Source organism: Oncorhynchus mykiss, chromosome 8, assembly GCF_057628025.1.
Source record: "Oncorhynchus mykiss isolate SJ-2025 chromosome 8, ASM5762802v1, whole genome shotgun sequence".
NCBI lineage: Eukaryota > Metazoa > Chordata > Actinopteri > Salmoniformes > Salmonidae > Oncorhynchus > Oncorhynchus mykiss.
In genome coordinates, this window is record NC_143029.1 from 53302640 (window position 1) to 53316641 (window position 14002).

The 14002-nt window shown below is 42.4% G+C and overlaps 1 protein-coding gene across 8 annotated transcripts; it reads right to left on the bottom strand.

Annotated features, from left to right (window-relative positions):
• Nucleotides 1-7105: 7105 nt before the first annotated feature.
• On the bottom strand, nucleotides 7106-13327 carry LOC110530074 (nucleolin). Of its 8 annotated transcripts, none has more exons than XM_036985610.2 (14): nucleotides 12694-13327; nucleotides 11536-11611; nucleotides 11271-11423; nucleotides 10963-11091; nucleotides 10633-10710; nucleotides 10407-10530; nucleotides 10119-10255; nucleotides 9884-10010; nucleotides 9630-9772; nucleotides 9323-9452; nucleotides 8991-9127; nucleotides 8774-8900; nucleotides 8464-8690; nucleotides 7106-7464 (listed from the first exon to the last, which is right to left on the bottom strand). In XM_036985610.2, the coding sequence occupies exons 1-14, from the start codon at nucleotides 12709-12711 to the stop codon at nucleotides 7430-7432; spliced, it is 1641 nt and encodes a 546-aa protein (XP_036841505.2). In that variant the 5' UTR covers nucleotides 12712-13327; the 3' UTR covers nucleotides 7106-7429. The 8 variants fall into 8 exon arrangements, with proteins under 8 accessions (XP_036841505.2, XP_036841507.2, XP_090038032.1 ...); XM_036985612.2 differs by having other exon boundaries at nucleotides 13206-13287; XM_090181906.1 differs by having other exon boundaries at nucleotides 11271-11420; nucleotides 13206-13278.
• Nucleotides 13328-14002: the final 675 nt, after the last annotated feature.

Here is a 14002-nt window from a genome sequence, read left to right on the forward strand (position 1 = left end):
ATAATGGTCTGGTGCTGTTTTTCATGGTTTGGGCTATGCCCCTTAGTTCCAATTAAGGGAAATCTTAACGCAACAGCATACAATTACATTCTAGATTATTCTGTGCGTCCAACTTTGTGGCAACAGTTTGGGGAAAGACTTTTTCTGTTTCAGCATGACAATGCCCCTATGCACAAAGCGAGATTCATACAGAAATGGTTTGTCGAGATCGGTGTGGAATTACTTGACAGGCCTGCACAGAGCCCTGATCTCAATTCCGTCGAACACCTTTGGGATAAATTGGAACGACATCTGCGAGCCAGACCTAATTGCCCAACATCAGTGCCCGACCTCAGTAATGCTCTTGAGGCTGAATGGAAGCAAGTCCCTGCAGCAATGTTCCAACATCTAGCGGAAAGCCTTCCCATAAGACTGGAGGCTGTTATAGCAAAGGGGGGACCAACTTCATATTAATGCCCATGATTTTGGAATGAGATGTTCGACGAGCAGGTGTCCACATACTTTTGGTCATGTAGTGTACCTTGAAATTTTTACCTTTGCTTGGGTCAGAATCGTCTCGAAATGATGTAAATCCCTTTCTGACAAAATCATTGGTTTAACGTGCTATACAAATAACAATATTAATTGACTGACACTTGGCTTATCTGTGTTGTTGGTCTGTGTTGTCTTGAGGCCTCCTTATCAGCATTAAGCAAGGCTGTGTGCTCTTCAACCCTGTCTGTGTCAATAAAGATGTTTATTCTGTCCAGAAGAGGTTAAAGAAGGATTTTTAAGCCTTGAGACAATTGAGACATGGATTATGTATGTGTACCATTCACAGGGTGAATGGGCAAGACAAAAGATGTAAGTGCCTTTGAACGGGGTATGGTAGTAGGTGCCAGGCGCACCATTTTGTGTCAAGAACGTGAGAGCACTTTAAAAAGATTGCCAGAAATGTCTGCGTGTTTTTGGTGGGAGGGAGTTTTGACTTTCCATTGTGACATCACCATGCTGTAAATTAGTTAATACACCAATAAGAAAGAGAGTTCCAAACTTTTCTACCAATAACATATCATTTTCAGTTTTCCCCTGCCCACACATACCACTTCTTAGCAGAATTCTTGCATAGGAAATTGCCCTTTGCTAAGCTATTTTTGCTTCTTTTTGACCCTTTTAATTTAAAACAATAAAACTAGTGGGGTTTTGGGCGTTCGCCTATAAATTACATGAACATGCAACCTTGACTGGGTGGAGTCTGATCACTGATCAAGAACCATGTCTACGGTCTACTTCTCCGATTTGATAAGAGGTGGACTTCTAAACTTTGTCATCAATAAAAGTAGTGTCCGTAATGGTATTATCAGTAATGGTGGTCTACTACACTACAGCATGTGAGAGAATATTAACAATCACTTTTGTTGAACCTTGATGAAATGCTATTTTTCACCTATTGTACACCTGTCACTCTACAAGAGGCAAAGTTTGTTTGATGAATGTTTGTTTGAAAAAAATGTGACAAATAAAAATATTCCATTTCACAACCCATTTAATCAAGTATTTATTTGAAAGTACACACATGGTAAATACTGAGTTTACAGAATTATAATGCTATTATTATACTATACTATTGTTACTTCATTACAGTAATATCCTGCCCCCACTCACCTTCAACTTATTGGCAATTCAAAAGTTATATGTTCGATATATTTGCTTATAAACACGTACAATACTGACTTACCAGAAAGCCTCTGGCCTCTTGCTGTCAGAAATCACTAATAGTATTGTGGGTTAAAAGAAGTTTTCAGAATTTCACCGCACGCTCTCAAACGTATTCTACAACTTCAGTGAGCTGGAAAGTGCTCAGCGAAGCCAGAGGTTTCACTCTGTCCATAACAAGCCCAACGTGTTTCTATGGGCTTTTTTTTAGCTTGTCGCGTGCCTTCACACCTTTGGGACAACTCCCATTGTTATGGTGGAGATATGAGCATCTCGTCATTATATACAGATCTCTGAGGGTACTGACCGTCCGAAACTGGTTCATTCGCAACCATTAAGGACGTGAGGTCATTAAAGGACACATTTAGCGTAATTCATCCCCTTTTCTTACTCTTTGCTATCGCTGTCTAACCCTCTGTAAAAGTTAAAAACTGTTCTGAGTGCAAAGTAGCAAGAACTCCAAGACTGGGTTTGCGTCATACATCACAATACGTTATATTTTCTGCATGGAATAATTCTGTTTTCTTGGGAGAGAACATGGGAGAGAACATGTTCCAATTAATTCAGAAATCTGTTTTCCATTGCTTTACACTACCCTATGCCTATCCAAGAGAATTCTAATGACTTAAAATCGATTGATACCAGGCCAATGCATGGCAACAGAACAGGTGTATTCCAAAAGTAACAGTGTCCTTATGTAAATGACCATATTACACTCAGGTTGGACATTGACATATTTGTAAAGTATTGTTTTCTGAGTAAAACATTGACAAAATGGTAGCCTACCGATTAAAAGCCTTGGGCCAGTCACCGAGAAGTCGCTGGTTCCAATCCCTAAACAGGCAAGGGGGAAAAATCTGCCCTTGAACAAGGCAGTTAACCCCCAACAACCGCACCCTGGGCGCTGATGATGTGGACGTTGATTAAGGCAGCCCCCAGCACCTCTCTGATTCAGAAGGGTTGGGTTAAATGCCTAAGACACATTTTAGTTGTTTGCATTCGCTTCTGCAACTGACTAGGTATCCCCCTTCCCTCAAAACTCTTAACTAATTTGTTAAATCTGACAATTTCATTCGTTCATTATATGTAGTAACTGGTATAAGGCCTATTTGGTCCACCAATGAGACCAAGTAGTCTAGATCATTTGATGACATGTGGAGGCTAAATTACACGCAACATTCGATTTCTAATGTAGCATAAGATGGGACATGGGCAGAGTGGGATATACTCACTAAGTCGCATCTTCTGGTCTGGAATTTACTCCTCTGTATCATACCCACACATAATTACAGCACCAGTCAAACGTTTGAACAGGTTTTTCTTTTTTTTCTCTACATTGTAGAATAATAGTGAAGACATCAAAACTAGGAAATAACACATATGGAATCATGTATTAACAAAAAAGAAGTGTTAAATGAGCCACAATATATTTTAGATTTGAGATTCTTCAAAGTAGCCACCCTTTGCCTTGATGACAACTTTGCACACTCTTGGCATTCTATCAACCAGCTTCATGAGGTAATAACCTGGAATGAATTTCAATTAACAGGTGTGCCTCGTTAAAAGTTAATTTACGGAATTTCTTTCCTTCTTGATGCGTTTGAGCCAATCAGTTGTGTTGTGACAAGGTAGGTCTGGTATACAGAAGATGGCCCTATTTGGTAGAAGACCAAGTCCATATTATGGCAAGAACAGCTCAAATAAGCAAAGAGAAATGACAGTCCATCATTACTTTAAGACATGAAGGTCAGTCAATGCAGAACATTTCAAGAACTTTGAAAGTTTCAAGTGCAGTCACAAAAACCATCAAGCGCTATGATGAAACTGGCTCTCATGAAGACCGCCACAGGAAAGGAAGATCCAGAGCTACCTTTGTTGCAGAGGATAAGTTCAGTAGAGTTAACTGCACCTCAGAACGCAGCCCAAATAAATGCTTCTTCCGAGTTCAAGTAACAGACATCTCAACATCAACTGTTCAGTTGAGACTGGGTGAATCAGCCCTTCATGGTCAAATTACTGCAAAAAAAAACACTATTAAAGGACACCAAGAAGATGAGACTTGCTTAGGCAAAGAAACACGAGCAATGGACATTAGACAGGTGGAAATCTGTCCTTTGGTCTGTTGACTCACAGATGATCTCTGCATTTGTGGTTCTCATCATGAAGCACGGAGGTGTGATGGTGTTTTGCTGGTGACACTGTCTGCAATGTATTTAGAATTCAAGGCACTTAACCAGCATCAAATCAAATCAAATCAAATCAAATTTTATTTGTCACATACACATGGTTAGCAGATGTTAATGCGAGTGTAGCGAAATGCTTGTGCTTCTAGTTCCGAAAATGCAGTAATAACCAACAAGTAATCTAACTAACAATTCCAAAACTACTGTCTTGTACACAGTGTAAGGGGATAAAGAATATGTACATAAGGATATATGAATGAGTGATGGTACAGAGCAGCATAGGCAAGATACAGTAGATGGTATCGAGTACAGTATATACATATGAGATGAGTATGTAAACAAAGTGGCATAGTTAAAGTGGCTAGTGATACATGTATTACATAAGGATACAGTCGATGATATAGAGTACAGTATATACATATGCATATGAGATGAATAATGTAGGGTAAGTAACATTATATAAGGTAGCATTGTTTAAAGTGGCTAGTGATATATTTACATCATTTCCCATCAATTCCCATTATTAAAGTGGCTGGAGTTGAGTCAGTGTCAGTGTGTTGGCAGCAGCCACTCAATGTTAGTGGTGGCTGTTTAACAGTCTGACGGCCTTGAGATAGAAGCTGTTTTTCAGTCTCTCGGTCCCAGCTTTGATGCACCTGTACTGACCTCGCCTTCTGGAGGATAGCGGGGTGAACAGGCAGTGTCTCGGGTGGTTGATGTCCTTGATGATCTTTATGGCCTTCCTGTGACATCGGGTGGTGTAGGTGTCCTGGAGGGCAGGTAGTTTGCCCCCGGTGATGCGTTGTGCAGACCTCACCACCCTCTGGAGAGCCTTACGGTTGAGGGCGGAGCAGTTGCCGTACCAGGCGGTGATACAGCCCGCCAGGATGCTCTCGATTGTGCATCTGTAGAAGTTTGTGAGTGCTTTTGGTGACAAGCCGAATTTCTTCAGCCTCCTGAGGTTGAAGAGGCGCTGCTGCGCCTTCTTCACAATGCTGTCTGTGTGAGTGGACCAATTCAGTTTGTCTGTGATGTGTATGCCGAGGAACTTAAAACTTGCTACCCTCTCCACTACTGTTCCATCGATGTGGATAGGGGGGTGTTCCCTCTGCTGTTTCCTGAAGTCCACAATCATCTCCTTAGTTTTGTTGACGTTGAGTGTGAGGTTATTTTCCTGACACCACACTCCGAGGGCCCTCACCTCCTCCCTGTAGGCCGTCTCGTCGTTGTTGGTAATCAAGCCTACCACTGTTGTGTCGTCCGCAAACTTGATGATTGAGTTGGAGGCGTGCGTGGCCACGCAGTCGTGGGTGAACAGGGAGTACAGGAGAGGGCTCAGAACGCACCCTTGTGGGGCCCCAGTGTTGAGGATCAGCGGGGAGGAGATGTTGTTGCCTACCCTCACCACCTGGGGGCGGCCCGTCAGGAAGTCCAGTACCCAGTTGCACAGGGCAGGGTCGAGACCCAGGGTCTCGAGCTTGATGACGAGCTTGGAGGGTACTATGGTGTTGAATGCCGAGCTGTAGTCAATGAACAGCATTCTCACATAGGTATTCCTTTTGTCCAGATGGGTTAGGGCGGTGTGCAGTGTGGTTGAGATTGCATCGTCTGTGGACCTATTTGGGCGGTAAGCAAATTGGAGTGGGTCTAGAGTGTCAGGTAGGGTGGAGGTGATATGGTCCTTGACTAGTCTCTCAAAGCACTTCATGATGACGGAAGTGAGTGCTACGGGGCGGTAGTCGTTTAGCTCAGTTACCTTAGCTTTCTTGGGAACAGGAACAATGGTGGCCCTCTTGAAGCATGTGGGAACAGCAGACTGGTATAGGGATTGATTAAATATGTCCGTAAACACACCGGCCAGCTGGTCTGCGCATGCTCTGAGGGCGCGGCTGGGGATGCCGTCTGGGCCTGCAGCCTTGCGAGGGTTAACACGTTTAAATGTCTTACTCACCTCGGCTGCAGTGAAGGAGAGACCGCATGTTTTCGTTGCAGGCCGTGTCAGTGGCACTGTATTGTCCTCAAAGCGGGCAAAAAAGTTATTTAGTCTGCCTGGGAGCAGGACATCCTGGTCCGTGACTGGGCTGGATTTCTTCCTGTAGTCCGTGATTGACTGTAGACCCTGCCACATGCCTCTTGTGTCTGAGCCGTTGAATTGAGATTCTACTTTGTCTCTGTACTGACGCTTAGCTTGTTTGATAGCCTTGCGGAGGGAATAGCTGCACTGTTTGTATTCGGTCATGTTACCAGACACCTTGCCCTGACTAAAAGCAGTGGTTCGCGCTTTCAGTTTCACGCGAATGCTGCAATCAATCCACAGTTTCTGGTTAGGGAATGTTTTAATCGTTGCTATGGGAACGACATCTTCAACGCACGTTCTAATGAACTCACACACCGAATCAGCGTATTCGTCAATGTTGTTGTCTGACGCAATACGAAACATGTCCCAGTCCACGTGGTGGAAGCAGTCTTGAAGTGTGGAGTCAGCTTGGTCGGACCAGCGTTGGACAGACCTCAGCGTGGGAGCCTCTTGTTTTAATTTCTGTCTGTAGGCAGGGATCAACAAAATGGAGTCGTGGTCAGCTTTTCCGAAAGGGGGGCGGGGCAGGGCCTTATATGCGTCGCGGAAGTTAGAGTAACAATGATCCAAGGTTGGCTACCACAGCATTCTGCAGCGATACACCATCCCATCTGGTTTGTGCTTAGTGCGACTATCATTTGTCTTTCATTAGGACAATGACCCAACACACCTCTAGGCTGTGTAAGGGTTATTTTACCAAGGAGAGTGATGGAGTGCTACATCAGATGACCTGGCCTCCACAATCACCCGACCTCAAACCAATTGAGATGGTTTGGGATGAGTTAGACTGCAGCGTGAAGGAACAGCAGCCAACAAGTGCTCAGAATATGTAGGAACTCCAACTGTTGAAAAGCATTCCAGGTGAAGATGGCTGAGAGAATGCCAAATACTTTGAAGAATCAAAAACATAAAATATTTATTTTTTTGGTTACTACATGATTCCATGTGTTATTTCAGTTTTGAATTGTATTGTTTTTGCGGACTGTATTATACTATAGCATTTACTAAAGTGTTTTTGTTTTATCTTTAACATCGAAGCTTTCTCCTTGAGGAAACCTACTGTAGAAATACTAAAAGTCCACATTCTCCATCATTTGTTGCACATCTCACAAAATAAAGTTTTTCAAAAAGAAAAATCTGAAAATCCACATTAAATTTGGGAACCCTTTAATTACTCAGTCTTCAATATAGTATTTGCATAATCAAGAAATTAACAATTAAAAAGGTAAACTAATGGAAGACAGACAAACTCAAACAAAATGTTACACATACAGTAAGTGTGTAAGACATTACATTGTTAAGTATGAACGTGGTAGAATCTTTTCACATAAATCATTTAAACTACGAACAAATTCATTTGTTTTATTGAAATTATTAGGGATAGATGCCCATTACAAGCTTGTCAGTTAATTCAGATGTTGAATTAGAGCTCAGCTGCAGCAGTCCATTGTAAAAAAAGAAGATATTTGCTGTTTTAAGTCCTCCTTCCACCGCCGCCACCACCTCTGCCTGAAAAACAACAACAACAAATGACACCATCTTCCAAAGCTGATAGAATTGTTGGTAGATATAACTCGAGTAAAAGAGACATTTCAGGCACTAGAACCACATTAAAAAGTGTGAAGTACACACACACACACAGTTGTGAAGAGGGCATGACAGATTTGGCACAGGCACTTAGATCATCAAAAAGTTATACAGCTGAACCATTGAGAGCATGTTGAATGGCTGCATCACTGATTAGTACGGCAACTGCAAGAAACACGACTGCAAGGCACTACCGAGGGTGGCAGGTACGGCCTAGTACATTACTGAGGCCGAGCACCCTGGCACCCGGGACCTCTATACCAGGCGGTTTCAGAGGAATGGCCAAAAAATTGTCAAAGGCTCCAGTCACCAAAGCCATAGACAGTTCTCTGTTAGCGCATGGCAAGCGTTACCAGTGCACCAAGTCTGGAACCAACAGGACCCTGAACAGTTTCTACCCCCAAGCCATAAGACTGCTAAATAGCTAATCAAATGGCTATTTACCCTTTTTTTTCCTACACTGACAACACGCACACACTGGACTCTCACTCACAGGTAATTACACTGACACGCTAATACACACACACACACACACAGACGTCACACACACACACTTTCACACTGCCCATATACACTGCTGCTACGGTCTATGTTGTTGCCAAGTCACTTTACTCCTACCTATATGTTCATACCTACCTCAATTACCTCATACCCCAGAACATGGACTCTGTACTGGTACTCCCTGTATTTAGCCATGTTATTTTGACTTGGTATTGTTATTCACTGCATATTTGTTCCGCGTCACTATTTCTATTTCATCTTTTTTTTATGGTTAACTCTGTATTGTTGGAAAAGGACCCGTTAGAAATCATTTCACCTGTTGTTTACGAAGCATGTGACAAATCAAATTGGATTTTAAGTATCAATTGATATGTCCTCATGACTTTTCCAAAAATTGTTATTCAAACTAGATGACCTCACCTCCTCGTCCACCCCTGAAGCCTCCACCCCTGCCCCGACCGCCACCTCGACCTCCGGGTTTCCCTCTGAAGCTCCTGTTGAAGCCTGTTCCTTCTCCACGAGGTCCTCGTTCGCCCTGGGGCGTGGCATAGATCAGGGTCACCTTGCTCCCGTCAATCTGAAGGTCCACCACAGCCTCCTTAACAGCCTTGCAGACCTCTATGCTCTCAAAGTCCACAAAGCCAAACCTGAGAAGTACAAAGGAGTATTCAAAGCACTGTCTGAATGTAATAACAATGTGGTTTCAAAAGGGTCATATTTTGAAACATACCCTCTAGATTCACCAGTCTCCTTGTCTTTAGTGACTCGAGCTTCAATGGCACCTTCAAAGGAGCTTTTCAAAGTCTCCTCGCTCGTCTCCTTGGCAAGATTCCTGACCATCAACGTCTTGGAAGGAACTACCAAGAGAACACACAACACATAGGTATGAATGATGGCACAGTCAAACAACGTGAATTATTCACCTACGAATTTTCTGCTATATTTACCTGAGTTCTCTTGGTCACCTTCTGGCCTCTTCTGGCTGAACTTTACTCCGATGGCTCTTCCACAAATCTCTTTGTTTAACGATGATTCCATGGCTTCTTTGGCATCCTCCACACTTTCAAACTGAATGAAGGCATGACTTTAAAAAAAAAAAGGGGGGGGGGGGGGCAAATTGACACAATTGTCTCAAGTTACCATGTCCATGTGCATTCTGAACATGAAATTACTATCAAATTCATCCAAACAGAATATTTATAATGATCTATTTGATGGCGCCCAAAATGTTCAGTAGAGCGCAACAAAAAGCAGGTGCAGCATCAATGTGCACCCTTACCCTCTTGGTTTGCCACTGCTCTGTGGTATTCTGACACTGACTGCTTTGAGAAAGATTTTCCTTAGGGCATCCTCTTTCGCAGTGTAAGCCAGGTTTGTCACCAATAACTCGTTATTCGGTGTGGCCTCAGCTATGGAACAGAACATTTGAGGACATGTTAACTAACCAGTGAATTAATACACTTTGTAAAAATCTGTCTCACCTCGAAGATGCTATAGAGCAACGTGACTAGCCATATAGCTATTCAAGTACCTTGTGCTTCTACAGTAATGGAATTCCCAGTGACTTCATTTCAGTCTATCCTTACCTGGAGCATTGATCATTTTTTGTTGTTGGCTCTTTTCTCCCAAGAAGTCAATAACGATGACACGGCCTTGGACATCAGTCCCCTGCTTCTCCTCCAGCACTTTCTCAGCAATGGCCTCCGTTTTGAACTCTATGTAGGCAATTCTGTCACAATTAAGTAGACGCCAAGTGTTAAGAGCTGAATCCTGGGATCCACACGGTACCTTGTAAATCAAGCATTGATATCAAACGGGCACTTTGGATGACAACTCTCACCCTTTGCTTGGTCGGCCAATGCCTCTAGGAAACCTGATTTCGACCGCCGTGTCAAAGACTTTCTTCAAGTCCTCCTTTGTTGCCGAGAATGAGATATTCTTGACGTACAAGGTCTTGGCATCTTTAGCTGTGTGTGGGGAGGGAGACGTCTGTCAGTACATGGAAATCAATCAATCAATTCTAGAAATGTCTAATATCAGTAGCATGGAAAAGTCACTCAAGATGAGACTAGTACCTTTTTTTTCCTCTGCTGTGACATCTTTGACATTAGCCTTGCCTAGCCTTATCTTTTGGTCCAGGATCTTCACCCTATCCAGCTCAAGGGCTTTTGTCAAGTCTTCCTCTGTGTGAAAGTCTACATATGCAAATTTCCTAGAGAATGTACCCCCAAAAAACATTTGACATTATGTCAATATATTTGTACAAATCATTTGCCATGCTAAGGGGAATAATCTGTCTCGTGAGGAAATGTACAAACATTTGAAGAGTTTAAGTTTATTAAGTGCATAAAAATGGTACCCACTTTGTTATGTCCACTCGAATAGCTTGAAATAACAGACTATGCGACGTAAAAAAGTTGGCCAAGGCATCATTGATTTCCTCCACTTCCTTGGATGTGTTCAAGTTACCAACAAAAAGACAAAAACCTAAAAAAAAAAAAAAAGAAACAAAGGAGCATGTTAGCTCACTGACACCATCAATCAAGCACTCAAAACAGGAGTGATATTAACTCTTGCTCATAACCATACCACCATTAATGCACTTTGTTTTCTTAGCTGGAGAAGTCTCATCCTCTGCTTTCCTCTTCACTGGGGCTACTGCAACAGCTGGAGAGAGAAACACACATAGACACATGTATTAAACCCTATTCCATACATACCCTGATGGAAAAACATAAATGAGTGACATCTGGGGGGGGGGGGGGGGGGGGTAATTATTAGTCCAGTTGCGTTACGCAACAAAAACGTGAGTTTTTAATGGATAAATGAAGGTAGGTGCCTCCCCTTTTGCTTCCGTTTGGTTCGGAGTGAATACACCCCTGGCAAAAATGCATTACAATTGTTGTTCTTTGACCTCACCCTGGTCATTTCCATTGGTCTTCTCTTCAACATTACTTTCATCTTCGATGGCATTTTCTGACTCAAAGGTGACCTTAACAGTTTCCTCCTCAGCAGCAGGAGTTGTGTCCATCTGCTCCGCTTCACAAGCTACATAAACAATATTCATTAACAAAGGAAATACCTACTGAATTTAACGGAACAGCAAATGTTTTGCGTTTAAGAAATGTCATATGAACATTATCCCTATTCCAATTACATGCTGGGACAATGTCACACACACTAAATATATGGTCTATGCTTGCCTTCCCTCAAAGCATTTTCTTTACCTGGGACATCTTTGACCTCCTTGTTCTCTGTAACATCATCTTCAATGGGAGCTACTTTATCTCCATCCTCATTAGCATCAGGTTCTGTGGAAAAGATGACCTGTGGAGTAGGGGCAGCTACCTCTGTTGATGCTGGAGAATCAGTCTGGCCTTCTGAAAGTTACATTGATGTATCAAGGACGCATTAAACAAGTAACTTTCTCAATATACGTTGCATTAAATATTGCACAGGCTATAAAGGAGAAAATAGTTGGGTACCACTTACCAGAATTATTTTCATCCTGTTTGTCGTCACCAATCTCTCCAACTTTCTGTCTAGTTGATGTTCTTGATGGGGTTCCCTATAAAACAACCTTTGGGATAAGCATTTGAACTGGTGTTCTTTAACCCATCATCACCAACCAATCACAAACAGACAACTGGGGGAGGGTTCGATTAATCCTGCCTGGGTTTAAAATTGATTGCAGTAGTAGAGCTTGCCAGTTTGTATTCCTAAAACCAGGAGATAAATTACCTCTGGTCCGTTCAGACATCCCTTTGTGTGTGAAAAATTAAATGGGGAAAGAATAGGGTTATGGAATAAACGCAGAAAATAAGGTCTGAGCTTAACAGAGGTTTAGGAAATCTCATTTAAAAAATGTCTATGAGATAGCAGTCGGTTAACAGGGCCTTTACGAATTATGACGCCTTTATGTGATTTATGTATTTTAATATTACATAAATTCTTCAAAATTCACTGAAAATGACAGCTGACGAAGATTATATCCTAGAACCAAACGTATAAGATCTCAAACCTGTGTTTACCACAGACCTCATTTTCAGCGTTTACCTAAACCCAAATATAATTTTCCTCATAGGCTTTGTCCAACGAACCATGGTGGAGTTATTGCCTACAAAAAGGCGCCATTACATTATATTAGTGAGATTGTTTCCCCAAGCAAAATGGATTGCTTTTGATAAACGCTTCATCTGCCTTTCTAACGAAAGTTGTCTAGACAACTCTTAGCGTATTTCATGGAAATGAGATGTTTCAGGACAATGTACCATGCTGCTTTGTTGACAAAATGACCAAGCGGCTCAGATTACTGCTTGCTTTCGCCCGATGACGTGACGGGCCTATCTATGCCGGGTGTCCCGCCGCTCAGTGTAATCGAACCCGCCCAATGTGTATTCGAAATAGATCAATTGTAACTCAATGTTCAGCACGTGTTTCAAGTGAACAACAGTGATGCAAAATAGCTAGGTAACTAGCTAAACATTCCATGCCAATAGAAGTGTAGTTCCACAATAGCTACAGTAGTTAGCTCATTTGCTAACGTTAGCTAGCTAGCGAGTTCAACCATGTTGTCATTTAACTTGAGGCCGTGTGAGACCAACTGTCGTGAACCATTAAACATAAGTAGATTTTAGATGTCATTCTTACTTTGCCTGATTGTGCCATGGTTTCGGAATATTCTTCTTTTAGTTAGCTAATGTACGGTGCACACGACTGTTCACATGAACGGCCATGAACGGTGGGCGAAATTTCCTTCTTTAGTAGAGGGGGAGGGGCGAGACATGAATATTCATGATTTTCGCCGTAGAACCCGTCGGGTTACAGGTTGAGCCACAAATAGAACAATGAGTTGAAAAAATAATTGGTTGAGCCTTCTTGAGTGCGCAAGGTAACATAAACGTTCAACAGAGCTTTTTTTTGGTGGCGCTTTTACAAAACCATTGGTATTGCTCATGACAAGCGTTGCGATTTTGACATTCGAAGTGTTTGTTATTTGTGACAAGACACAGCCCATTACTTGCACCACGTTTTCATTATCAACCCACATTTTCATTCATTTCGTCAACAAAAAGTACAATATTACGATTTTGTTCCAATATGTGAGATAATTAAGTTGTTATCTGTAATATCGTATAGTTTTGGAATCGAGACATACGTACTTTCGAGGCAAATACACAGGTTTCTCAACTCATACCCTGACTTTCAGAAGGGATGGCGTGACGATTAGTTTAGCAACAGTGTGACGCGGCATAACAACGTGGACGCGATTGGTCGACCGTCTGCTGGGTGAGTCGTTACGTGCCTCTATTTATTGGCCAATGTGATTCCTTTCTCCAATATCTCTGTGTATGCGTGAGGGGTCGTCACTAGTTACCACAACCACAATGTTATAAATCCCACCTCAAATCAAATCAAAGTTTATTTGTCACGTGCGCCGAATACAACAGGTGTAAACCTTACAGTGAAATGCATACTTACAGGCTCTAACCAATGGTACCCAAAAAAAGGTGTGTGTGTGTGTAAGTAAGTAAAGAAATAAAGCAACAGCAGAAAGACATTTGAAAAAAGAGTAGCAAGGCTATATACAGACACCTGTTAGTCAGGCTTATTGAGGTAGTATGTACATGTAGGTATCGTTAAAGTGACTGTGCATATATGATGAACAGAAAGTTGCAGAAGTGTAAAAATAGGGGTTGGGTAGGGAACACAATGCAAATAGTCCAAGTAACCATTGGTTACCTGTTCAGGAGTCTTATGGCTTGGGGGTAAAAACTGTTGAGAAGCCTTTTTGTCCTAGACTTGGCACTCCAGTACCGCTTGCTGTGCGGTAGTAGAGCGAACAGTCTATGATGGGTGGCTGGGGTCTTTCACAATTTTTAGGGCCTTCCTCTGACACCGCCTGGTGTAGAGGTCCTGGATGGCAGGCAGCTTTGCCCCAATGATGTACTGGGCAGTA